The 27,193-nt window shown below is 45.5% G+C and overlaps 2 protein-coding genes across 2 annotated transcripts; both read right to left on the bottom strand.

Annotated features, from left to right (window-relative positions):
* Nucleotides 1-276: 276 nt before the first annotated feature.
* On the bottom strand, nucleotides 277-1,227 carry LOC135887200 (olfactory receptor 5V1-like). The gene has a single exon (XM_065414977.1). It carries the CDS (start codon nucleotides 1,225-1,227, stop codon nucleotides 277-279), a length of 951 nt encoding a protein of 316 aa, XP_065271049.1.
* A 14,188-nt stretch (nucleotides 1,228-15,415) lies between these two features.
* On the bottom strand, nucleotides 15,416-26,209 carry LOC135886115 (olfactory receptor 11A1-like). Its single transcript, XM_065413991.1, has 5 exons — nucleotides 26,120-26,209; nucleotides 22,394-23,299; nucleotides 18,051-18,104; nucleotides 15,643-15,725; nucleotides 15,416-15,551 (listed from the first exon to the last, which is right to left on the bottom strand). The coding sequence occupies exons 1-5, from the start codon at nucleotides 26,207-26,209 to the stop codon at nucleotides 15,416-15,418; spliced, it is 1,269 nt and encodes a 422-aa protein (XP_065270063.1).
* Between the last annotated feature and the right edge of the window lie 984 nt (nucleotides 26,210-27,193).

Raw genomic sequence — 27,193 nt, 5'->3', positions numbered from 1 at the left:
GTATAGACTACACACTGAAATCTTTATATTCTAATTCATTTATTTCATAATTATATGGTTTCACCTTCAAAAAGAGGTGAAACTTGGAGATACACAAGACAAATCAGACTCCTGAAAGGGGTACAGTAGTCTGGAAAGGTTGAGAGAAACTGTGTAAGAGCAGGACATGAAGCCCAGTGAAGCTCAGGGAAACACGACTGGGGACTACAGCAGGCTTCAGTTCAGGCCCTACCTTAGCCCATGTTATATCTATTTTAACCCAAGGAAATTGACCGGTTAGCATGGTCCAAACTTGAATTTCCTGCAAGCTTTCCTCAGGGCCTCCTGGACCTCTTTGTTTCTCAGGCTGTAGATGAGGGGATTGACCAGGGGAGTCAGGACGGTGTAGGCGACAGACAGAACTTTCTTGAAGTCACTCAGGATGTCGGTGGTTGGGAACATATAGACAGTCAGCAGAGTTGCATAATAAATGCTCACCACAATGAGGTGGGAGGAGCAGGTGGAAAAGGCCTTTTGCCTCCCTGTGGTGGACGGGATTCTCAGGATGGTGGCAATGATACAGATGTAGGACATCAAGATAAGTAGGAACGGGACGAATGAGAAAAGCAACACGAGTGCAACAGCCAAAGTTTCCATCAGGTGTGGGTTATTGCAGGAGAGTTTTAGAAGGGGAATGAGATCACAAAAGAAATGGTCAATAACGCTGGGGCCACAGAATGTTAACTGAGATATTGACAATGTTGATATGCCACTACCTATGATGCCACCTATCCAAGAGCTACCTGCAAGCTGGAGGCAGGCCCTGACACTCATACGGGCTGCATAGTGCAGTGGTTTACATATCGCTAAATACCGATCATAAGACATCACCAACAGGAGAAGGCATTCTGTACCAACTATAGAACAAAAGAAATAATATTGTGTGAGGCAGCCAGTAAATGAAATAGTCCTGTCCCCAGTCAGGATACCAGCCAGTACCCTGGGCAGAATGGTGGAGGAGCAGCAAGTCTCCAAGCAGGACAAGTTCCCCAGGAAGAAGTACATGGGGGTGTGAAGGTGCTGATCAGCCACAACTAGTGCAAAGATCAGGACGTTCCCGGCCACGGTTGCGATGTAGATGATGAGAAACAGCAGGAAGAGAAGAGTTTGTAGCTCAGGGAGATTCCCAAATCCTCGTAGGATGAATTCTGTGAGAACCGTTTGATTCACTTGCTCTGGGTTCGCCATGCGGTCCAACTAGGGGAAAGAAACCAAAATTTACAATGGAATCTGAAGAGGATACATTTTTATCATGCTTTAGCATCAATTTACTTTCATAAATATTCCATAAGGCCCCTCATCCTGTGGGGTCAGTGACGAACCAAGACTCTGGAGGCAAATTTCCTATTTAGATCTTGGAGATTCCATTATCCACCCCTCCGGTCAGTGAAGAGATCGATGCAGGCAGAAAACCACACACACCGCTGTGTATATTGATGTCAAAACTGGCAAAGCCATTTTGTATTAGTCTTTTGTAACTTCGACAAGTGGTACATGACTCACCAGGATGGACTGTGGCTTCTTGCATTGCAAACAAAATATTGGTTCAGCTAACAGCTAGCAGGCTCTAGTGGTCTCAGCCAAGAGTGGGGACAGTGATCAACATGGTATCAAAGCAGGTTATGTTAGTCTCCATCAGACAAGGTCCAGCCCTTTCCTGCTTTTATTCTTTTTCCCTTTTTTTGACATTCATCCTGGACCTCTGCAGTGAGAGAGGGAGAGAGACACATCACTAAGCTGTTGCATCACAAACTGATGCCAAATTTACACTTCACTCTCCTTACAATTTCCTTTGCCAGCATCACAACCACCTTGGTGTTTTGGTTCCTTTCCCACAGGGACACTCGCCAATTGAATCTCGTTTTGTTTCTGTCTGCAATTGACTGGTTCCTCAGTCCTGCTGTGAGTTTGCTTCCGCTCCCCGCTGGTGTTGTCTGCCAACGCGATTAACTTCACGTTCTGGGTAAAGGGGGATATGAACTCGCACAGGACCAACAACCCAATGAGCTAGCTCCCCAAATTGGCTTCCCCCCACTCTCTGATTGTACTGTTTTAATGCTATTTTATCCAACACCCCGGTCCACAGCTCATGGCTTTGCTCTCTGTTACTGAATCCCACTGTTTTTGGAAACTGAGCCACACAGCCAGCCACAAGGTAGTGCCAGTAGCGAAAGGAATCAGATATTTTCAGCCACTGTATAATTCCACTGACAATAATGGCATGTGTTTGATAAGATTTATTTTTACCGCCGCTCAGTCCTCTGTGTGGCTCATTTTCCCCAGGACTTCTAGAGAGTTATCAATTTCTCTCTTAATAATCAAACAACAATAATAAAACAGGCATTGTTAGGAAAACAATGGAACAATGTGTAGAATTAGGGGAATTATTGTCATGATTTCAGGGTAACGGCACCTGTTTTACCCCTCCATGGTCTACTCTGGGAGTTCCCAGTCAGGTCTCCAGCCGTCAATTGTCTCTGGGCAGGGGCTTTTAAGACTGCACAGATCACCGGCCTTGCACAGGGAGGTCCCCAGCAAGTGAATCTACCTAACGCCCAGCCCCACTGCATTTCCTTCTCTCCAAGGGCTACGAACAGGTATTGCCAACACTTCTGAGTTATCCCACAGCACATTTATTTTCAAGGTGAAAAGATTACCAAGGAAAAGATCATTAAAAGACAACAATCAGATTTAAAACTAACATCAAACACACCAGGAGTCACCCAGCAGCCTTATGGGCCCGAGTTGGCCCAAGCCTTCCTTGTCCCCCCGTCTTGGACAGAGATCCTGTTCATTTCTGTGTTTGCTAGAGCCGGTCTACACTTAACGCTTAGATCAACTTAGCTACATCGCTCAGGTCTGAGGACAATTTTACACCTTATGTGACTTCCCACCCACACACAGTAGATACCACTAGGTTGAGGATACAATTCTTCTGTTGACCGAGTGTCACCGTGCCTCCATGGGTCACAACTGAGAATACAAAATGAAAGACAAACTGCTGAGAAATAGGGCAGACACACCCCAAAACTGGGGGTTCTTCTCCCATAAGATATACCAAACCAGCAACAAAATAAACTTCTCTCTCACCACACTGGCTAATAAGAAATGAAAAAAACAGTCTCCTCAGGCATTTTAGGCCTTGTACCACCACTCTAGACTTAATGAGGAGGGGCTATTTAAACCATTTTCATCAAACAAAAGGGTTCTTCTGATCCCAAAGGGCCAGTCACACACCCAGGTCAATATGTAATTCAGATCTTACCGAATAATCAAGTATTCTTTAGGAATCAAATGCATACGATAAATGCAAAGTTCTTGGATCAGGATTGTAGCATTGATGGAATAATCTGCTGGCTTGTTAAGTCTCTGGTAGCTTCCGAATCATTGGAATGTCCTCAGTTCTTAGGTTAGAATGCTCTCATTAATATAAGTTCATCATAGTCCAGAGGTTGGAGCAGGAAAGAGGCCAATACTCATAACTTCAGATACAAAAATGATACACGCATACAAACAACACAATCATATTCAGCAAATCATAACTTTCCTATTGACACCTTACATGACACACATTGTATAATAATGGTAGCAACAATGATCTACATGGTCATTGTCATAACTATAAAGGGAAGGGTAACAGCCCTCCTGTGAACAATACTATAAAATCCCTCCCGGCCAGAGACACCAAAATCCTTTTACCTGTAAAGGGTTAAGAAGCTCAGGTAACCTGGCTGACACCTGACCCAAAGGACCAGTAAGGGGACAAGATACTTTCAAATCTTGGTGGGGGGAAGGCTTTTGTTTGTGCTCTTTGTTTTGGGGGGAGTTCGCTCTTGGGACTAAGAGGGACCAGACATCAATCGATGCTCTCCAAATCTTTCTGAACAAGTCTCTCATATTTCAAACTTGTAAGTACAGCCAGGCTAGGCGTGTTAGTTTTATCTTTGTTTTCTCAACTTGTAAATGTACCTTTTGCTAGGGTGTTTACCTCTGTTTGCTGTAATTTTGAACCTAAGGCTAGAGGGGGTTCCTCTGGGCTCTTTAAGTTTGATTACCCTGTAAAGTTATTTTCCATCCTGATTTTACAGAGATGATTTTGACCTTTTTCTTTAATTAAAAGCCTTTTTAAATAACCTGATTGATTTTTCCTTGTTTTTAGATCCAAGGGGATTGGATCTGGATCCACCAGGAGTTGGTGGGAGAAAGGAGGGGGGATGGTTAATTTCTCCTTGTTTTAAGATCCAAGGGGTTGGATCTGTGTTCACCAGGGAGTTGGTGGAAGAGTCTCTCAAGGCTACCCAGGGAAGGGAGTTAGCCCATTGGGAGTGGTGACAGCAGACCAGATCTAAGCTGGCAGTTAAGCTTAGAAGTTTTCAGGCAGGCCCCCACATCTGTACCCTAAAGTTCAGAGTGGGGAAGGAGCCTTGACCGTCATATTTTAATTAGATAACATCACACCGCTACACAAAATTGATGCTGGAAGGGGTGTCCCAGACACTGCTGAATGCATCATAGAAACTTCCCATTCTTAGTTCTGTATTACTACAGCTTTGAAACCAATATTAGAAGTATCAGTGTATAACAGAAATGGTTTATCAAAATCATGTTTGATCAAAAGAGGCTTTTTCTTTGTCAGGTTCATTATGGAAGTAATAATATTATTTAATCCCTTTATAAACCCAAGGTAAAACTTGGTTAGACCAATCAGGGCCGGCTCCAGCTTTTTTGCCACCCCAAGCTCTACCGCACCGCTTCATTCTTTGGCGGCAATTCGGCAGCAGGTCTTTCCCTCTGAGAGGGACTGAGGGACCCGCCGCCGAATTGCTGCCGAATACCTGGACGTGCCGCCCCTTTCCATTGGTCGCCCCAAGCACCTGCTTCCTTTGCTGGTGCCTGGAGCCGGCCCTGAGACCAATAGTGGATTGGATTTGCTGTTGCAGCAGAATTCATGTACATCTCATGCAAACTTGCCATGAGCTAATGAAAATAGCTATTTTATCCATCCAAGCTCAGGCAAATGTTTGGAACAAAATTAACATCATGTCAATGTAGATATTAATGTTCTTCATAGTGTAGGACTTTTGGCATTTAGCCATGAAAGTAATATAGTAGTGTGCCTCGGTTTCCCTTTTTCATACAGCACATTAGGAGTGTAATGTCTGTTCCCCAGTGTACAGTATCCATACTGGTTACAGGCACTAACTGTAACATCAGTATTACAAGGCCTTTTAACGTGAAGTGTTTTATCTTGAAATGAAACAGTATAACCATAAAGGCTCATAGCACATAGTGAGTTCTTATGTCTCACTCCCAACATGTTCAAGGGGTTTTCCAAAAGCTCATGCTTATTGTACATTTTTACAGATTTTGGTATTAGCACAAATGTAACTAGTCACAAGAGTTAACATTAGCATTAATATTAAAATCTAATCGATCACAATTGTACATTTACAAGCACTTGGTCACACCAAGTTTTTTGTTTATATAGACCATATTTAGTCAGTTTCTTCAATATCCCTTTCAACCCTTTGTAGCTTTTCCTTTACCTCAGGGTTTTCCTTAACATAGGCTTTTACTTTAACTACATCCTTAAGGATTTAGTATTTAAGAGATGAGTGAGGAAAGTATATGAGGGCATTTGACCTTTAATGGGTTCTTTTCCCTTTTTAGAGGGTTGAAATTTGAGATTTCTCATATGCCATAATCTATAGTCTGTCTGGCTATGTTCTTATTGCTAGCAGATATGGGCAACTTTGTTCCTCAATTGTCAGCTAGGTAGTTTGCATGGACACCACGCCTTAAAGAGACACAACCATTTTCTCTCATCATGTCTGAACTACTTTTCTGTTTTTCAACTACCAATTTTGGCATCCACAAGGCATTAGATCTTACTGAGAAATCACAGGACATATTCAAAGCATCTATGGGTTTATCCACAAGGCTGCTTTGCTGTGTATAGCCAGGAATCCCGCCTTCCCTTTGAACCTGAGACACTAGCTGTTCACTTAAAGAATCAACATGGAGACATTCATGTCTCAACAATGTTGTCTTCCCAACAAGCTGGTCAAGCATAGCCACTGGCTTATAGGGCTGTTTAAATTCCCTTACAGTTTTCGTTCCATCTAAAAACTTCTTTAAGTTATCCACACTGGATCTTTCTAAAGCTGGGTCACTGGATCCATACACATCTGAAAGACTCTGGCAGTTAGGAACTGAAACTATCAAATCACTTCCACACCCCTGCTTGCAAAAACTACCATGAGGATTCTTTAAGCAACAATCCACCTTTCACAGAAATTCTGCCCTTACCCTCTTCACCTAGGGCTTGCTCTAAAGGAACATTTTCCTGAGCAACAATAGACTTTTTCGGGTTTCACTTAAATCCAGAATCACCTCTGGCACATTGGGAGGATTTTCACACAATTCCTTTTTATGCAAGCTGCTAGACTCCATAGTTAAAAGGTTAGAGGCACTCTCTTTCCCTTTGCTGCTTTCCTCACTGGCAACATGCAGGTTACCAGTCTCAACACCCGCAGGCTCAGGGACCATTCCCTCCTTGTTACAAGTTTCCACAGTGTCAGTGGGTAACACAGTTAAATGACCTTCATGTTCTCCTTCTGCCCTGGTCATGCTGTCAACCTGGTTAAACAGAATTGTCATACCTTTACTCAGCAACACACTAGCAACAGGCAAAATAGAAGCACCATAATCGCCTGGTCCCTGGGAATTTCCTATGACACTAACTTGAGGCAACCAAGTTACAATGCCAGTCTCCCTAGCAGACACAAATTTAGGAACATTTCCTTCCTGCGCTTTTCTTAAATCCAGAACCAAATCTGGTACAACTGATAAACTTTCAAGTAGCATAAACCGAGAAGCACATTCTGTCTGCTCCACAGACAAAGAGCTACACACACACACACACTTTTGCAGCAGACACACTGCTATTCTTAACAGACAAACAATTGGAGGTATCCTTTCCTTTGTCCCAGCACCCATGGTTGATTTCAGACATATACTTGGAAAGTGGGTGACAGCTTTCTTAACAGGGAAGTTGTCACTCCCAACAGATAAATTGCTTTAAGCAAATCATTTCTTCCTTGTTCATGCTCACTATCACAAGCTTCACTTGCCAACAGTCCATTACCCATAAAATATCTACCCTTTTCTTCCTCAGTTAGGGCTTTAACCTGACCATCAACTTTAATCTACTCTAGAGAAAGATGTTCCTGATTAAGAGTTCTCTCTGGGTTTTGTCAAATTCCAGATTCACTTCTGAGATATTAGACAGACATTCAGAAACTTCATTCACATACAAAGCACTTTTTTGCACAGACAAACAGCTATTTTCCTCAGACAAACATTTGGAGAAACCCTCCATAGGCAAGTCATTGCCCTTAGTAGACACAGGCTCAGGATCATTTGTTTCGTGTGATTGGTTCATGATATTACCTTGAGTAAACGTATCTCATAATCAAACAACATGTCATAATCAAACAACATACCAACATTGTTATGAACTGGACTTCCAAGATGATACAGTTTTTGCTGTTTTATTCTCTGGAGTTAGAGCTTAAGTCTGTCCACTTTTGCTTTAGCTTCTAGTTCCTGCTATTGAAAATTTGCCATTCTTTGTTCATGTTCAAGACACAGGCTCCCTCACAGGGCTTGCAGTTTGATTGCTTCTGCTGATGCCTTCTGGCTCATGGTCACTGATCTTTAACCTTTAAAACTCTCAATATCATATTTCAATAGCATGGGGTTCTGATCCAAAGTTTAATTGACTTCGTTCTGTGGATCCTGCTGACTACACCACCGTAACTGTGCCTTAGTGGGTCACAACTGAGAATGTCAAATTCAGGACGAACTGCTGAGAAGTAGGGCAGATACACCGCAAGACTGGTGGCTATTCCCCCATAGGATATACCAAACCAGCAACAAAAGTAAACTTCTGTCTCACCACACTGGCTAACAAGATGTCAGAAAAGCAGTTTCTTTTGGCATTCCAGTCCTTGTACCACCATCAAAACACTAGACTTAGTGATGAATGATTATTTAAACCAATTTCATCAAACAAAAGGATTCTTCTGATCCCAAATGACCAGCCACACACCCAAGTTAATATATAACTCAGATCTTACCCAATAAGCATGCTGTGGCCCATCCTTTAGTATTTACAATCTAAAGGTTTATTGATAAAAAGAAAGGAAGAAAGGTGAGAGCTACCATTGGTTAAAGGAATCAAATACATTCAATAAATGCAAAGTCCTTGGATCAGGCTTGTAGCATTGATGGAATAAACTGATGGCTTGTTAAGTCTCTGGTACTTCTGAATCATTGGAATGTCCTCAGTTCCTAGGTTAGAATGCTCCCATTAACACAAGTTCATCGTAGTCTAGAGGTTGGAGCAGGAAAGAGGCCAATACGCATAACTTCAGATACAAAAATGATACACACATACAAATAACACAATCATATTCAGCAAATCATAACTTTCCTATTGACAAATCACTTGACACACTTTGTATAAGATTCGTTACAATTGTATAACAGTGGTAACAACAATGATCTACATGGTCATATTTGAATGAGATAACATCACAGAAACTATTGCTTCTCGGGGAGGAGGATTTACTACAGAGATAGGAAAACCCGTTCAGTCGCTGGAGTAAGTGTCTACACAACAGTGGAGTAGTTGCACTTGTACCCTGGTATCTCTTGCAGTGTAGACATGCCACCAGGCTCTGTTAAAGCCAGCCTGAACCAGTACATACAAACCATCCCTGGGAGGGTGCAACTTCTCTGGAGTTGCGTAGTCTCAGGGCAGGTCTTCACTACAGGGGGGGGTTGATTTAAGATACACAAATTCAGCTACGCGAATAGCGTAGCTGAATTCGATGTATCGGAGCCGACTTACCCCGCTGTGAGGACGGTGGCAAAATAGACCTCTGCGGCTCCCAGTCAACGGCGCTTACTCCCACCTCTGCTGGTGGAGTAAGAGCGTCGATTCGGGGATCGATTGTCGCGTCCCGACGAGACGCGATAATTCGATCCCCGGGAGATCGATTTCTACCCACCGATTCAGGCGGGTAGTGTAGACCTAGCCTCAGTAACTTGACTTCATCACCTCAAGCCCCCAAGTTTTTATTTCCTTGACAGAGCTGTAGTTACCCTCCCCCTTGGAGCTGTATACAAGCCAGGACCCACAGTGATCCATGACCTTAAGACAGTGGAGTCCACAACAGTAACAGTCACAACACTATATTAATATTAATATAATATTATAATATAATATAATATAATATATTAATATAATATTATAATATAATATAACACAATAATAATGACTCAATTCTTGATGGAGATTATTACTGATAATTAATATTCAAATGGCTCCTAGGAGACCTACTCATGGACCAAGACCCATTGCACTCGTAGCTGTACTAACCCAGAATGGTTGTGTGATAAAGTATCGGTAACATTGCTCAGTACTGAAGATGGAAAGTCCTCAGTAATGTTCTCATTCTTATCACTGAGTGTTTTCCATCACAAAACACTATACAACATGAACACATTAATTCTGTCCATGGCTCAGGGAAAAGACTTGGCATCATCGAAAAGGAAATGATGTCTTTGTGCAGGTGATGGGTACAATGACATTTTCTTCCCTGTCCTGAATGATCTATTTTTAAAGAAGATGAGTGTGAAAGGTTTATTTACCTTAAGGCTGACATAGAAGATGTTGGAAATTGTAATGTGACCTCTCCACTGGGCGTTTCAGAGAGCAGGATCCTGGTTCTGCCGTCCCCTTCACCTATTTTAGTTGTCTCAAGGTACATCTACCCTGCACACTACTGGCAGAGGCGTGTAGGATCTGTGTGGGTACACAGTGCAGTGAACAGCAGTAATGAGATCTGCATGTTTCTGGCTGGACACCCTAGTTGTGCTAAGTATCAGGGGGTAGCCGTGTTAGTCTGTATCTACAAAAACAACAAGGAGTCTGGTGGCACCTTAAAGACTAACAGATTTATTTGGGCATAAGCTTTCGTAGGTAAAAACCTCACTTCTTCAGATAGTTGTGCTGATACCCTTGGTTTGCTTTGCCTTGTATCTGTCACCAGAAAATATATGTCTCTCCTGAGTCATTGTTTACCCTGCAAACACCACAGGTGAATTTTCCCTTGAGACTTTGCTAATGGGCACATTAAATTTCAGGAAAGGAAAAGTGAATAGCATGTTTTGTTTAGGTTTCTGAGGTAGACAGTATGTTAATAGAGTCAAATTTCTACTGGACAGTCAAGGAATGGACCAGAGAAGGAAAAACTGAAGGACTACAAAGTCTTTATTATTTGAAGCCCAAGACAAGGACCAGGGCCCCAATATGCTTGGTGCTGTACAAACACAGAACAAAGAGATGGTCTCTGCCCCAGGCCTCTCTCACTCTGGCCTGTTGAAGGTGTGTGTGAAATACTTAGATATTCATTCGGCCAAAGAGACAGACTGAGAATTACACTTCAGCCCACTGATTGGGGCACTCGCGTAGGAGTTGGGAGACCCAAGCTCCAGTCCCCTTGCTGCAATGAATAAGTTAGTGATTTCATACGCCTCCTCCACATCCCGTCTGTGCCCTAGAGCTGTCCTGTGCCCTGGCGCCTGAGCGCGCTGCCAAGGCAGAATGAATGCGTGTGGGTTATGGTGGGTCGGGTCATTGCTCAAGGAGCACAGAGTTATGGTAGCATTGGAATGAAGCTTTACCCCACACCTCCTCATTAGGAAAAAAGTCCAGGGTGCCAGGAGATGGTGGGGTGGGAGCCCACGCTGGTGAAGTTCGCACCTTCCTCTTCTCTTGTCTTTTGGTCAGCCAGAGTGGTAATGGCCAACTTTCCTCCCAAAGTCTCTTTCTCTGAGAACCCCAAAGGGAGTGCTGGGGCAATAGCCCATCCCCTCACTATCTTGTCCGTCAACTAGCTTGAATTCCCCACACACCAGTTTTGGTTCATTGACTTGCACTCTCAGGCTGTTCTCGTTTTCCAGGCATGACCGTAATACCGTCCTTGAGTTCTAGCAAAAGGGCTATTTGTTTGGAGTAATTCAGTCTTTTGTCTCTTCTTTGCATTTTTTTTCCATCCCCATTTGTTGTTCTTGTTCACCGTGACACTCTATGAACTTTCCCTCACTTCTCCCAGTTGAGCTCCCACTGAGGGTAAGTTTGCAGGCCAATTATCACAGACCCTTTGTGAATCCAGCCCTGGGTGGGACTTTTAAAACCATCAAAGTTGTGAACACCCTTTGAAATCAGTGAGTTTGAGGACCTGGGTACTTTGGAAAAATCCAGTAGGCACCTAAATACCTTTAAAAATTTGTCTGTAACTGCTTTTGAGATAACTTAAAAACCCATCACAAGTAACTGGCATAACTAAAGTGCAGTGCAGCATAACTCACCATCAGTGACCCTGAAAGCGCCAATCTCTCCCCTCTTCCATCAGTGTTAGAGAGATGAATCCCTTGTTTTAGTCCACTGGATTCAATATCCTGGCAGTAACAGGGATAATGAACAGATAGCCCCAGATGCCAGTCCAGCAACCCACTAACACACCTTGAACTGTAGTGACCTCAGTGGGCGTTTTCAATGAAGCATATTCTTAAATGCTTTGCTGCCTGGGGGCAGGAGCACTCAGTTCTGTGTAGGATCCAGTCTGCTCACATTGATCAAGTGCAGGATACCCCATCAGGTCCAGGTCCCTGGCACCAACACTTTGGACCAAATTGTGCCAGAGGTCGATCCAGAACTGAGCTCGATGGGAAGGTTTGGGGCAGATACTGTGTGAGGGAGAAACAAGTTAGTACGGCAGAACTGACAACTAAAATCATTCTTATCCAGTTTCGTCCCCTGACACTCATGGCATATTCACAGAGAAGTGGGCACGGCACTGTCCTTCTCTTTAACCGTGTTTCCTTATTCCACAGTAGGGCTCACTACATACAGAGACTCAGCCAGGGTCTTATGCCAAAAAATACCTGTGGTTAGCTCCCAGGGGTAGAAACAGTATTACTGAGCACAGAACTATCCCGTAATATTATTTTAGCTGGAAATTTACCCTCTTAGGGATGAATAAATTCTGTATGAAATTTGTAAGAAATGTGGTGCTGCTTTTCTCATTATTAGAGCTATTCAGGACCTGAATTTACATTTCATGGGAAATTCGACGAGATCAATTTTTTCTTTTCATTCCAAATCTGACTTTTAATTTTAAATTTTATTTTGAGATTTTATTTAATGTTTTATTTCTTTTTATGTCATTTATTCTATTTTCAATTCTATTCTACTGTTTTCTTTTATACTATATTTCATTTTTTAGTATTTTACACAATTCCTCCCCCTACACAAAATTTTGCCAAAATTTCCCATGGAACATTTTCATCTTGACAATTTGACATTTTCTGATGGCAAAAACATTCCATCAGAAAATTATCAATCTTCATTAGCACATATTAGAGAATCTTGTACCAGAACTATAGGCCCCTTGTTGGTCTACTGGAGAGAATGATAACCACCAGAACGCGTGTTCCATCAGTTACAGAAGAACACAAATATCCACTTATTTCTGAATGCAAAAAAACTAGAGGATTGTTTTTCCCAGTCCTCTCCTAGCATAATTTGCTTCCTAATCATGCAGTAACATCTCATCCAATTTATCACCAGTGTGAATAATTTTGTGTCACAAAAGCTTTGTGTCTCATAATACCCAAATGTTAAATATTTATGGCTCACACAACTGTATTTTGGAAAAATAGGATTTTTAAAATTAATCTCTGGAAAAAATATTGCAGACAGGGATAAAATCCCATTGCTTAACTCTTCGAAGAATGCATGTCTAATCTGAAACTGGCTAGAATACAGAGACAGACCAGAATCTTTTCAGACCATGGCTTACATTTTAAATTCCAAGTTGATTGACTCCATAATTAAGGAATATTTTTAACTGAAATCAGGGGTTTAATCATTATTACTGGCTATTTACCATTCACTGTGATCAGCTGCTGTGTAGAGATCAATAGGAAGGATACAGAAAAAATTGGCTTCCTCCTAATGCCCATTGTACACCATGGCCACGCCTTTACCAAACTTCACCCTCTGCTCTCCCTAGTCTCCATAATACAGTACGACTGCCCCTTTCCCATCTCTGCAGCCCCCAATTCCCCTTGGCCCCGGGTACATTCTTGCTTGAGCAGCCAGCACTGAAGCTCGTACCACGGTTTCTATTTTTAGTGAACTACCTACAGTACAGCTAGAGCGGCTACAGGAGATGCCATTCACACCCCTGGCTGCAGAGTAGACGCACCCAACGTATGTAAACTGAATTATTCAGTCAGGCCTCTTTCTGTCAGTCGGCTGTTTTTGACTTGGCAAATCAGCGTAAATTCTCAGCATGCCATTTTAATGCAGAAGACAGACAGGTTCCTTGGTTTCCTGGAGTTCTTTTCAAAGCCACGAACATACTGAAGTAGTTTCACTGGGACTTACTTACGCGAGGTCTCCACACAGATTTTGCACCAGGATCGTTATTTGGGTTAGTGGAGTGACTTTATTTTGGAAATCGTTCTACCAGTACAACCTCTAGCGCAGACACAGCAAACCAATATCGAGGTCCCTTGGACTGGTATAGCTTCTTCCCCTTCGGAATGAACTATCCTGATACAAGCAGCTTTACATCAGTGTAGTTGCATCCGGTCAGATTAGATGAGTGGCCACCTCGTGGCGTCCACTGGAGGCCTCAGGACAGCCAGAATGCAGACCCCTCATCTCAGTTTCCCTTCTTCCTTCCCAAAATAAATTCCACATGGTTTTTTTTCCAGTCCAATAGCAACAGCCCCCAATTTAGGTTTCATTTATTAACTTAACATTCAAAACTAAAATGCAGATGACACCTTCCCTCCAGTTCCTACACCTCAAACTCCCCCCGTCCGGTCTGAGTTCTGCCCACCTTAGCAGGCCACTCCCAGCTCTTCCTAACTGGAGCAATTCCCCCGGTCGCAGGGTTTTCACTCATTCACTCTCTGAACTTTCACTTCAGCCTCCTGAGTTTGCCTCTTCCCCATCCCCTTCTGCCCTTTATTGGAAATGGCCTGATTCTCCTCAGTTGGGGACTCTTCTCTTCCCCGGGCTGACTTGGCTCCCGGCTTTCCAGCCAAAGGGCACACGGCCCTGTTACCGGCAGGGATAGGCAGATATAGTTAAAGTGGTGTAACTTGTATGTGTAGACAAGCCTTGCACATTTATTCCACACACTTGATATGAAGGGGACTGTGGCAGGGCTGAAGTAGAACCCCCTTGGATGTCCTGCCAAAAGGGTAGCTCATCCCCTGCTTCTCAGCAGAACGGCCAAGTGCAGGGGCCCAGACACTCAGCAAAGAGCTCAGCTGCAGGCTCTAACAAGGGCAGGCTCAGAAGAATCAGCTGAGCTGAGTGGTGCAAGCTGCGCTGGGGGCTGGGAGGAGGTATAAGCCCAGGGAAATCACTGGGGGAAAGGCTAGCCGGGGGGAAGACAGAGAAATTGTAGCTCTGGTTCTACCAGCTGCAGAAAGCCTCAGGGGCTGGTAGACCCAGAGAAGGGTCAGAGTGGGTATTGGTGTTGTGGGAATCAGGACTCTGTAATAAGCACTGTAAATAAAAAGACATGGGAGAACCACCTTTCTTTGACCAGCCCAAGCTCAGAGCACAGGGACTAGAGGACAGTGCAGACCCTGTGACACTGGTGGCTTGTCCGGGATCCTCCTAGCCACCACTATTTGTGGCTGCCAGCATGGAGGGGACCCTAAAGTGGCTGGTCAATACAGTGCAAGAGATGCAGCAGTAACACCAGACAGAAAGACAAGCCCTGATGACGTGGCAGGTGGACCAACAGCGGGCTCTCCAGGAGTTCATAAGGGAGCAGTCAGCGACCCAGCAACAGATCCTTCAATGCGTGGTGAGTCCAGAGCCCGGGGATGGAACCAGGACACCAGGGTGGGGGCTCTGTAAGATGGGCCCCACAGACAACCCTGACGCCTTTCTGGGGACATTCGAATGGGTGGCTACAGCAGCCAGGTGGGAGAGGTCAATGTGGGCCATGCAACTAGCCCCATACCTGGGAGGGGAAGCCCAAGTGGCGTTTATGGCTTTGGGCGAGGCCCAAGCCAGAGACTACGAGGCAGTAAAGGCCGCTATCCTAGATAGGGTCGGACTCTCAACCGAGAGGTACTGTCAGTGTTTTCGGACCCCCTGCTGGACAGAAGGCCTGAGGCCCAGGGCGTTCGCCCAGAAGCTGACAGAGTGGGCCACCATGTGGCTGAGACCCCCGCCCAGACAGTGGAGGAGATCATGGACCGAGTGATCCTACAGCAATTCCTCCTGGGGCTCCCAGACCCAGTGCGCATTTGGGTCTGAAGACATCAGCCGGCCCACGTAACCGATGTGGTCCGGCTGGTGGAAGAATACATAGAGGCAGAGGTACCCAGCTGGGTGGTGAAATCTGGAAAAGAAACAGGACCCGTAAGGAGCCCACTGGACTCGACACCCAAGAGGGAGTCGGACCCGGGGCTCACCGGCAACCGCGAACTGACCTGTTTGCAGTGCGGGTGTCCAGGCCATAAAAAGCAGGATTGTCCTCAAATGGAAAGTGGACTAGCAGACTTTTGTGGGTTGACTGGGAGGCAGAAGGGATCAGGGAAGCAGCCCCTGACAACCATAACAGTGTTGCTGGGGAGGAAGCCCCAGTGGGGGGGGGAGGGTGAACTCCGCATCCACCCGCTCACTGGTTCGGAAGGGTCTAGTGAAGGAGTGCTGGATGATTCCAAGGGCAAAGGTGGCCCTTCGATGTGTCCATGGGGACACGAGGAACTACCGGATGGCCTGGGTACCTATGGAGGTCCAGGGACGCTTCTGGTGGCAGTGGGTAGAGGTAGAAGAGAATTTACCCTACCCGGACCTTCTGGGGAGTGATTGGAGGCCCCCTGCTGGCAAGGCAGAATGGCGGGAGGGGGAGCCTGTGGAAGGGGGCATGGAGAACCCAATTAAGGAAGCGACAGAAGGGGAGGGAATAGCTGAACCCCCACAGGTAGCAAGAACCCCCCTCAGAATACCACGGGAAAAGGGGGGGGTAAAGTAGAAACTCCTAGACAACAAGCAGACTGACTCATAGAATGTTGGTTATGCGGTAACAAAGGACCCCGGGCAGGAGGGCCAGGAGTGCGGCCCTTGAGAGACTGGTGAAGGCAAGGTCCAAGAGACTGTGGAGCCAAACCCAGACTTGGGGTACCCGAGGCACCCCGCCAGGCCAGAGGGATGGCCCAGGGAGGTGAGAGGGCAACCAGCCACGGCCAGAGCAGAGGTGTGTACTCTACCGCAGCGGCGGGGGGTAAAGGAACTCCTGCCCAAGGGATGATATGTGTGGCCGAGAAGAGGTAGGGGCTGGCGGAACCTGAAGGCTCATTGAAGAGGGGAGATGTGTGGCAGGGCTGAGGTAGAAATCCCTTGGATGTCCTGCCAAAGGGGTAGCTCCGCCCTGCTTCCCAGCAGAACGGCCAAGTGCAGGGGCCCAGACACTCAGCAAAGAGCTCAGCTGCAGGCTCTAACAAGGGCAGGCTCAGAAGAATCAGCTGAGCTGAGTGGAGCCAGCTGGGCTGGGGGCTGGGAGGAGGTATAAGTCCAGGGAACTCACTGGGGGAAAGGTTAGCCGGGGGGGAAGACAGAGGAACTGCAGCTCTGGCTCTACCGGCTGCAGAAAGCCTCAGGGCTGGTAGACCCAGAGAAGGGTCAGAGTGGGGATTGGTGTTGTGGGAATCGGAACTCTGTAATAAGCACTGTAAATAAAAAGACACGGGAGAACCACCTGAAGGAGGCGTTGGGACTGTATCTTTGACCAGCCCACGCACCGAGCACAGGGACGAGAGGGCAGTGACCTGTGCAGACCCTGTGTCAGGGACAGATAACGGGAGGTCTGGCAACAGTGATTAGGAATTGGGCACCTCACACCCTTCGGTCCCATTGTCAAATACAATTGGACGTGGTGGAGCAGACAGGGCAGTGGACTGGGACTCTCGATAGTTGATTTCCTGCTACGAGCACACTGAGTTATTCCAGCCCTCTGGGATTCACAAACCCAGCTTGGCTGTTGGCAAACCCTGCAGGCACCCAAGTGTTTGCAGTAAATGGGCCATAGGTGCCCCTGGCCGTGCCCTGTGGAGCCCCGCACCATGTATCTGGATGCCGAGGCCCCAGAACAACTCACAAACCTGGGGAAGATGCGTTCTCCTGCCTGATTCTCCCCCAGGGCCCCATCCGGCAGGTCAGGTGCCCCGAGGCTCTGAAAAATCCCACTCGGATCCCAAGTATCTGGAAACAACTGGCCATAAATTGTTGCTGAAAATGGGCAAATAAGAAGCCTGTGCTGGTGTCCTGTGTTCTGGGGCCCAGGCCAGAGGGTTTCCTTTGGCTTTTCTCTTCCTTAGTATGAAGCCTGGGGATAAAATATACTCTATGAAAAGAAAGTTAATTATTCAATTTTCTAACATTGGAGTTACATGCTGACATTGCAACCCGGTATTTTTAGAATGGAGGCATCTGAATTTTCAGTGATGTGTGTGTCTATCTAGAAGTCTCTCACCCTACCCGGAATAGATGCTCAGTGTTCCAGCTGAGTCCATTTCACCTGCTCCCTCTCACTGAGCACAATCTCCCCTCATTCTCTGAACTTTGAAAAGCCACAAGTTCAAGTCTCCCACCAGCCCAATAGTACCCACCTGTGGCATCTTATATAGGTCCTAAAAAGCCTGGGGTCACAGATTTTAAGAGGTCTCTCCATCTCCACTTTCTCCCACAGCTATGACCCTGTAAAAGCATGACTCGAAGACCAATGAAACTCAGGAAAACATGAGCTGGGACTACAGCAGGCTTTGGTTCAGTTTCCTACCCCAGCCCATGATATATCTATTTTAACCCAAGAAAATTGATGGGTTAGAATGGTCCAAACATGAATTTCCTGCAAGCTTTCCTCAGGGCTTCGTGGACCTCTTTGTTTCTCAGGCTGTAGATGAGGGGATTGACCAGGGAAGTCAAGACTGTGTAGATGACAGATAGAACTTTCTTGAAATCGCTCAGGATTAACATAAAGCCGTTCTGTGGTTACATTTCTGTCTTAAAACATGTAGAATATAGTTAAGTTAATTCAAAATAGCCTAGTTCTTGCCTTGGAACAGCTGTTATATTAGTTTCTTTCTGGGAGGGAGTGTGAATGCAGGAGGGGGCTCCAGGCTCGGGCAGAGGGTTGGGGTGTAGGAGAGGGTGAAGTGTGTGGGCTCTGGGAGGGAGTTTGATGCAGGATGGGGATTCTAACCTGGGTCGTAGGTTGGGGTTGGGGTGCAGGGTATGTTAGGGAGTTTGGGTGAAGGACAGGATTCTGACCAGGGGCAGTTAGTGGCCAATCGGAGCTGCGGGGATGGTGCTGGGAGTGGGGGAAGTGCACAGAGCTTTCCCACCCCCAGGGGCTGCAGAGACGTGCCAGCAACTGTCCACTTCCGGGAGGAGTATGGGGCCATGTCTTGCAGGCAGCCTGCCTGAGCCCTGCTGCGCCACTGGACTTTTAGTGGCCCAGAGATTGCAATCGACTGGCAGAGGCTCCAGGGTCAACCAGTTGATCACAATCAACATGTTGGTGACACTGAATTGTATATAATTATGGTTTTATTTTTGTGGGTCCCCCCTTAGCCCGAGGCCCAGGGCTGCAGCCTCTTAAGCCCCTGCATTAATCCTGCCCTGTCCAGAACTGTCCAGAACTGTACCTGGTCTGTTAGAGTTTGAGAACCAAAGAACAGCACTGATTCCATCCACAGTGTTCTAATTCACACTAGCCAATCATGGGCCAGTTTGGGTACAGTCAATATAATCATTTCAGGTGTGTGTATTGCAATATATTCTACAACTTGACTCCAACAATGTCCTTTTTCAACATGAAGTTTTTGACCTACTGTCACTTCTTGCCTTCTTCCACCATTTACAGAAGGATACAAATATCCACTTATTTCTGAATGCAAAAGCAACTAGGAGATAGTAATAATTCCCAGTTCTCTCCTACCATAATTTGCCCCCTGACCATGCAGTAAGGTCTAAACCCAATATATCACCAGTGTGAATAATTTTGTGTCAAAGCTTTGTTGTTCATAATGCCAAATGTTGAACATTTGTGGCTTGAATAATTGCATTTTTGAAAAATAAGTTTCTTTCTTTTTTTAATTGATCTCTGGTAAAAACTTTGCTTTCAGGCCTGGGTGGCGCATATCGTAGGCTGGGGGAAGCTAAGCCTCCCCAAACAACCCAGCATGGCCCTGCCCGTGCTTCGCTCCAAAGCCCCCTCCTGCTTGCCGCTTTCCCCTTGCCCCCCCACGCCCATCTCTGTCAGGCTGCTCCTTCCGGGAAGCGTGCCAGGGCTGGGGCTGGGGCTAGGTTTAGAGCCTGCATCCAGGACTTGAGGGCGCTGGGGCTGCCTAGTGCTGGGGGCCCCCGGACAGAAGGGACAGAGGAAGGGGCAGAGGGGGTGGGGCCTCAGGCAGAAGGGACAGGGCTGGGGGCTTGGCCCCCCAAAGGAGCGGCTCACGCACTGCCCATGCTGACAGGGATGATATCCCATTGCTTAACTCTTCAAGCGAAATACGTATAATCCGTATATTGACTAGACTACAAGGAGAGAGCTGAATCTTCTCACACTGCAGCTTAAATTTTTAATTCCAAGTTGATTGACTCCTCATCAGTGATTTCAGTTAAAATAATTATTTTATTTGCCATTCCCTGTGATCAACTACCATGTAGAGATCATTAGGAAGGATACATAAAACATTGGCCACATTAACCTTTGCTTCTCCTGATGCCCAATACACAGTATAGCCCCCCCCCTTCCCAGCCTTCCTCCTCTGCTATCTCTAGTGCCCATGCTAAAGTAGAGCTGCCCCTTTCCCATTCCTCACCGTCTGCTACGCCCAATTCCCCTTTGCCCCAGGTACATACTTGCATGTGCAGCTGGCACTGTACAAAAACAGTAGGTACAACAGTATACCGTTGGAAACAAGCAACCAAACCCGAACACCATTCTGGGATCTATTAACAGGCGTGTTGTAAGCAAGATATGAGAAGCAATTCTTTCACTCGATACCATGCTGATATGGCCTCAACTGAAGTATTGTGTCTTGTTCAGGAAAAACGGGGACAAATTAGAAAAAGTCCAGAGAAGAGCAACAAAAATGATTAATGGTCCAGAAAACATGACCTATGAGGGAAGACTGAGAAAACTAGGTTTGTTTAGTCTCTAGAAGTGAAGACTAAGAGGGGAAATGATAAGAGTTTCAAGTACATATAAGGTTGTTAGAAAAGCAGGGAGAAAAGTTCTTCTCCTTAACTTCTTAGGATAGGACAAAAAGCAATGGGATTAAAGTGGAGCAAGGCACTGTAGACTGGACATTAGGAATGAAATTGTGGGACCTGCATCATTGGAGGTTTTTAAAAACAGCTCAAATACTTGTGAGGAATGGTCTGGTAATGACATAGTCCTGCCTTGAGTTTAGAGGACTGCACTAGATCATAGAATCATAGAAGATTAGGGTTGGAAGAGACCTCAGGAGGTCATCTAATCCAACCCCCTGCTCAAAGCAGGATCAACACCAACTAAATCATCCCAGCCAAGGCTTTATCAAGCTGGGCCTTAAAAACCTCTAAGGATGGAAATTTCACCACATCCCTAGGTAACCCATTCCACTGCTTCACCACCCTCCTAGTGAAATAGTGCTTCTTAATATCCAACCTAGACCTCCCCCACTGCAACTTGAGACCATTGCTCCTTGTTCTGTCATCTGCCACCACTGAGAAGAGACAAGCTCTATCCTCTTTGGAACCCCTCTTCAGGTAATTGAAGGCTGCTTTCATATCCTCCCCACTCTTCTCTTCTGCAGACTAAACAAGCCCAGTTCCCACAGCCTCTCCTCATAAGTCATGTGCCCCAGTCCCCTAATCATTTTTGTTGTCCTCCACTGGACTGTCTCCAATTTGATCACAACCTTTCTGTAGTGGACGCAAAACTGGATGCAATACTCTAGATGTGGCCTCACCATTGTGGAATAGAGGGGAATAAACACGTCCCTCGATCTGCTGGCAATGCTCCTACTAATGCAGCCCAATATGCTGTTAGCCTTCTTGGCAACAAGGGCACATTGCTGACTCATATCCAGCTTCTCATCCACTGTAATCCCCAGGTCCTTTTCTGCAGAACTGCCGCTTAGGCAGTCAGTCCCCAGACTGTAGCGCGGCATGGGATTCTTCCTTCCTAAGTGCAGGACTCTGCACTTGTCCTTGTTGAACCTCATCAGATTTCTTTTGGCCCAATCCTCCAATTTGTCTAGGTCACTCTGGATCCTATCCCTATCCTCCAGCATATCTACCTCTCCCCCCAGCTTAGTGTCATCCAAGAACTTGCTGAGGGTGAAATCTATCCCATCATCCAGATCATTAATAAAGATGTTGAACAAAATCGGCCCCAGGACCGACTCTTGGGGCACTTTGCATAATACCGGCTGCCAGCTAGACATCAAGCCGTTGATCACTACCCATTGAGCCCAACAATTTAGCCATCTTTCTATCCACCTTATAGTCCATTCATCCAATCCATACTTTTTTAAACTTGCTGGCAAGAATACTGGGGGAGACCATATCAAAAGCTCTGCTAAAATCAAGATATATCATGTCCACTGCTTTCCCCATATCCACAGAGCCAGTTATCTCATCATAGAAGGCAATCAGGTTGGCAATCAGGACCAGCTGAGGCCCCCTCCAGTCCTACTCTTCTGTGATTCTTTTAAGGTAAAACACATTTCCCTTGGATTATCAGAGTTTGTTTCAAAGCCAGTGATGTATAGACTATTTATTTTTTATTTTTTATTTTTCACAGGGACTCTCATGAGGTCTCCACCCAGATTTTGCACCAGGATAACTATCCTGGTTAGTGGTGCAAATGTGTTCTGGAAATAGTTATACCGCTACACCCTCTCATGTGGATCAGATCAGCACCTGGGGCATCTTATATGGGTGCTAAAAAGGCTGGATTCACAGATTTTAAGATGTCTCTCCATCTCCACTTTCTCCTACAGCTTTGAATCTGTAACTACAGGACATGAAACCCAATGAAGCTCAGGGAAACACAACCTGGGACTACAGAAGGCTTTGTTTCAGTCTCTACCACAGCCTATGTTATATCTATTTTAACCCAAGGAAATTGATCGGATAGCATGGTCCAAACATGAATTTCCTGCAAGCTTTCCTTAAGGCCGCCTTTACCTCTTTGTTTCTCAGACTGTAGATGAGGGGATTGACCAGGGGAGTCAGGACTGTGTAGACGACAGACAGAACTTTCTTGAAGTCACTCAGGATGTCAGTGGTTGGGAACATATAGACAATCAGCAGAGTTGAATAATAAATGCTCACCACAATGAGGTGGGAGGAGCAGGTGGAAAATGCCTTTTGCCTCCCAGTGGTGGACGGGATTCTCAGGATGGTGGCGATAATGCAGATGTAGGACATCAAGGTTAGCATGAATGGGACCAGTGAGAAAAGCAAGGTGAGTGTGAAAGTCACTATTTCCATGAGGTGAGGGTCATTGCAGGACAGTTTTAGAAGGGGGATAAAATCGCAAAAGAAATGATCAATAACGCTGGGGCCACAGAATGTTAACTGAGATATCGACAACGTTGATATGCCACTACATAGGAAGCCACCTATCCAAGAGCCACCTGCAAGCTGGAGGCAGGCCCTGCTACTCATACGGGCTGGATAGTGCAGTGGATTGCAAATCGCTAAATACCGATCGTAAGACATCACCGACAGGAGAAGGCATTCTGTAGCAACCAGAGAACCAAAGAAATAATATTGTGTGAGGCAGCCACTAAATGAAATAGTCCTGTCCCCAGTCAGGGGACCAGCCAGCATTCTGGGCAGGATGGAGGAGGTGTAGCAGGTCTCCAAGCAGGACAAGTTCCCAAGGAAGAAGTACATGGGGGTGTGAAGGTGCTGATCAGTCACAACTAGCACAATGATGAGGACGTTCCCAGCCACGGTTGCAATGTAGATCACTAGGAGCAGCAGAATGAGAGGGATCTGCAGCTCAGGGAGGTCCCCGAATCCCAGGAGGATGAATTCTGTGATGGACGTTTGGTTTCCATGCTCTGGTTTTCCTATGGGGTTTGTCTATGGCAAAGAAATGAACTCTGCCATATAAATGAAGAAAATTCACTCAATAAAATGTCAGCACCGTTTTCATTGCCCCCCTCTGCGGGTTATTGGAAGGATGGGTGAGTGGAGAATGGAGGCCAGGGGAGGGGAAATGCCATCTTATGATCCCTGGGGCAGATTTCATATCTGAGCAGACTTCAGGTTCAACAAAACATTAATCTCTCTGGAAACATGTGTAGTAACTTGACAGATGGCACCAAGCACTCAAATATTAAGGTGATGGGGCTTAGGTAAAAGAGTACAAAAGTGTGTTGCTTCAAATAGTCACATGTTTCTCTACTTGGTGTATCAGAGCAGGGCAATGTTCTTTATAGATTGGAGATCCATAGGCAAAATGAGCCAGGATTTGATATTTTAGAGGAAGCCACAACAGAGAAACAAACAAACAAACAACTAAGGCTGGGATTTGCAGTGTGTGGGCAGACAACTCCAAGTGAATTGCAGTGGAAATGGGCCACCTAGCTGTATTAGAGCCATTTGAAAGTTTTTATCATCAGACAAATGCCTCTACTTCCCTTCATTTTCCTGCAGTCATATACTCTACACATAGAGAAGTGATATTCATTAAAAACCAAAACCAAAAAAACTCCTGCTAGAAACCACCATGTTAGCTGGAAATTGATCCTCTCTTGCCAGAAAAAAATCTGGATAAAATTTGAAATTTGTTAAAAATGTGCAATTTTCATATTATGAGAGTTGTGTAGAACCTGAATTTCCATATCTTCAGCAATTCCATGATTTCAAATGTTGGATTTCATTCCCATTTTACTTTTAAAATGTATTTACCAATTTTTAATTTTATTACTAGTATATTTTTATTTTATATTTCATTGTGTTTTATAGTTATTTGCATTTATTTCTATTCAGTTTATGTTATTTTATTTCATAAAGCTCTATACAATAACCCTTTTCCTAAACAAAATTGCGTAGAAATTGATTTTTTCCCCTGGAACATTTTGATCTCTATCAACAAAACATATTTTCATCAAAAATGCCAATCAGAAATTTTTATCAGCTCTACGTTTTCTTCTTTATCTTTGGTTAAACGTAACACTAATCCTCTCTCTCTAGTCTGCCACTACTCTCTCTCTACCCATCACTGATCCTTAAAGAGAGAGGGTGAGTGAGGTCATATCTTTCCCTGGATGGATTTACTAAGCTGTATTACCTGCTCAGTAAAGCCCTGATCCTGCACAGAGTTATGCACAATGTTAATTTTAAACCCCGGGAATAATTCTTTTCTGTCCAAGACTTCTCCACTTACACCTCAGATAAAAGTTCTACTGACTTCAAGGATGGGGCCTCTTTGATTCCAATGGGATTTGAACAGCGAACACCTTGAGCTTTCTTTAAACATACAGCTTGGTTGGATTAGATTTCCATCGACAGATGTTGGTAAAGGTCTATATCAGCTGATACAACCAAACCAATCAATATAAACTATCAGTGACAGTGGGAATTAGTGTGGTCTCTCCCTGCACCTTGCACCTGCAGGGATGGTGTCACCGGCCTCACAGCCCGGCTGGGAGCCCTCTGCACCCAGCTATCCTTGGAGTGAAAAAGCATGGCTGGGACAGCAGAGCTGCAGAGGGATCCCTGCACGGCCGCATGCTGGCGACACCCATCCCTGAAGGCACAAGTTGCAGGGAAGTCTGCAGTCCTGGTAGGCCTGGGCTGTGAGGAGGCGGGTGAGTCCCTGGCTGTGGGGGAGGCCACCCCGCTGCTGATTGGTTACTGCCTATCGACGGTGCAGTTCAACAATGAGGTGAACACTCCCATGGCCGGAGGCTCCCCACCATCCTCCTCCTGCTCCCAGTCCTGGCCATGGATCTCTAGTCCACTGGGCCAGAGCAGGCGCCTTTCCTGCCCCTTGCTCCCTGGTGTCTTGGATCCCTCAGCCGGTCGAGAACCCCCCACACCTCGCTGGCAGCGCTGCCCTCGCCCTGACAAGCATCTTAACCCCTGCTGAGCTACTGGAAAATTTAATAGTTAAAAATTGGGGGGGGGGGAATCTTAATGATAAAATAATCCCAATGTTAACCCTCTAAGTGGAGAAACAAAACCGATTTGTGCCGAGTCCACTTATAGCCAGTGTCTGATCCGAGCACAGCAGCAAAAAGCAGCTCTGCTTTCCCCACGGCAGTTCACTCAGTGCCCTGTGAGGGAGAAGCTGCCAGTGAGGGCACAACCCTGTAGGGGTCAGGAGAGGAGGTTAGAGAGGAATGAAGCCTGCTCCCGTGTTTGAAGTGCTGGCTCCCATGTTTGAGGAGTCGGCAGATGTTGCTTAATTTCCCTGCTTTATCACCAGCTCTTTGTGTGACTTTCAGGGCAGATTTCCAAAGGCTGGTAGGTACCTAACAACGCACACAGGTGCCTCAGGAGGGGCCATACCTAACGCCCATCGATTTCCAATCCCACTGGGAGGTCTGAGTCTTGAGGTGCCAAAAAACTTCCAAAAATCTACCCCATGTGTGCCAGGTCCCATCTGTAAAGCAGGGGTAATTGCATCACGTAGGGGTGGTGGGAGGATAGATATATTCAAGGCTGTGAGGTACCCCGATATCAGGGTGATGGCGGCCAGTTAAAGAACTAGGATAGACATGCCTTGACAGGTCTTTCCTATTCCTAAATTGAGTCATTTTGCTTTGGGTTGGGAGTTTGAGAGAAATCAGTGCCCAGTTCCACTTAGATTCCCATGGGATTAGTTACTGAACAGACCTACACTGCTTCAGACTCCTCAAGATTCAAGGATCAGAGAGGAAAAGGTTGATTTACCTCTAAGCCGGATCTGTGAGCAGCTGGAGTCTCTGTTGTCACCTCCTCGTGCAGCATTTCAAGGGCCAGGATCCAGGTTATATAGTCCATTTTCTCTCTCCACTGCATTCACCTACTTCCAGGTGCCCAGTAACTAGAATGACAACTTAGAAAAGCTACCGAGGCTCCGTTCCAAATATGGTATTGTGACCCTGTGCCTCATACTCTCTGTCAAATGGAGAACATCTTTTCTGATTCATTATATATCCTTCTGCGGGAAGAGGCGGTCTCCGGAGGCATGTGTGCTGTGGGGAATGCAACAGGCAAGGGGAAGTTGGTATTTACTGACATTTTCTAAAACTAAACCAGTGTCAAACTTCTACTCTCAAAGGGACCGTCCTGCAGAGGGAAGAAACTTCTAATCCTGAAACAAATCTCTCTCTTTATTGCATGCATTCTAAGGTGATTGTTGAGAAATAACACACTAATTCTAGATTTTACAGCTGCCTCAGTGATTTAGACTCTGAGTTCCTATCCAATTCCTTTAGAAAGGTTTGAAAATGTCAGCAGAGTTAGCTAATCTTACATTTTCTCCAATGTTGCCCTCCGTAGCAAGCACACATATACTCAATCCTCATCCAATGAGCTCACTGAATTAGTTCAGGTAACATTTTTAAAAGAGTCTAAGTGATTTAGAAGCCTAAGTCCCATTTTTGAAACTTTCTCAGTTGCTAAGGCTTAGCAACCTAAATATCATTGAAAGGCAATGGGATTTAGCCTCCTATGTCACTTTTGAAGTTTGCTTAAGTGTTTTTGAAAATGTTACCCTTAGCTCAATGCTTCCTGATCAGTCATTTCTGAAACGAGGAAGTGCAGCCTGTTGCTCAGATAAAATGCAGGTGCAACAGGGTGCTTTACACATTTAGATTGGGATCTTCAAAGAGGGGTAATGTACGCAATAAAGACCCAACTCCCATGAGATTGCTATGAGAATTTGTCAACTAACTCCCTTAGGGTTCTTGGAAAGGCCCATACCAAGATAACATGGAAGTAAGAGAGCTGAGATTATAACATACAAAGAATTTTTTCCCACAT

Source organism: Emys orbicularis, chromosome 12, assembly GCF_028017835.1.
Source record: "Emys orbicularis isolate rEmyOrb1 chromosome 12, rEmyOrb1.hap1, whole genome shotgun sequence".
In the NCBI taxonomy this organism is placed as follows: Eukaryota; Metazoa; Chordata; order Testudines; family Emydidae; genus Emys; species Emys orbicularis.
Note: the sequence above shows the minus strand (reverse complement) of the source record. Positions and strands in the feature narration are given on the sequence as shown.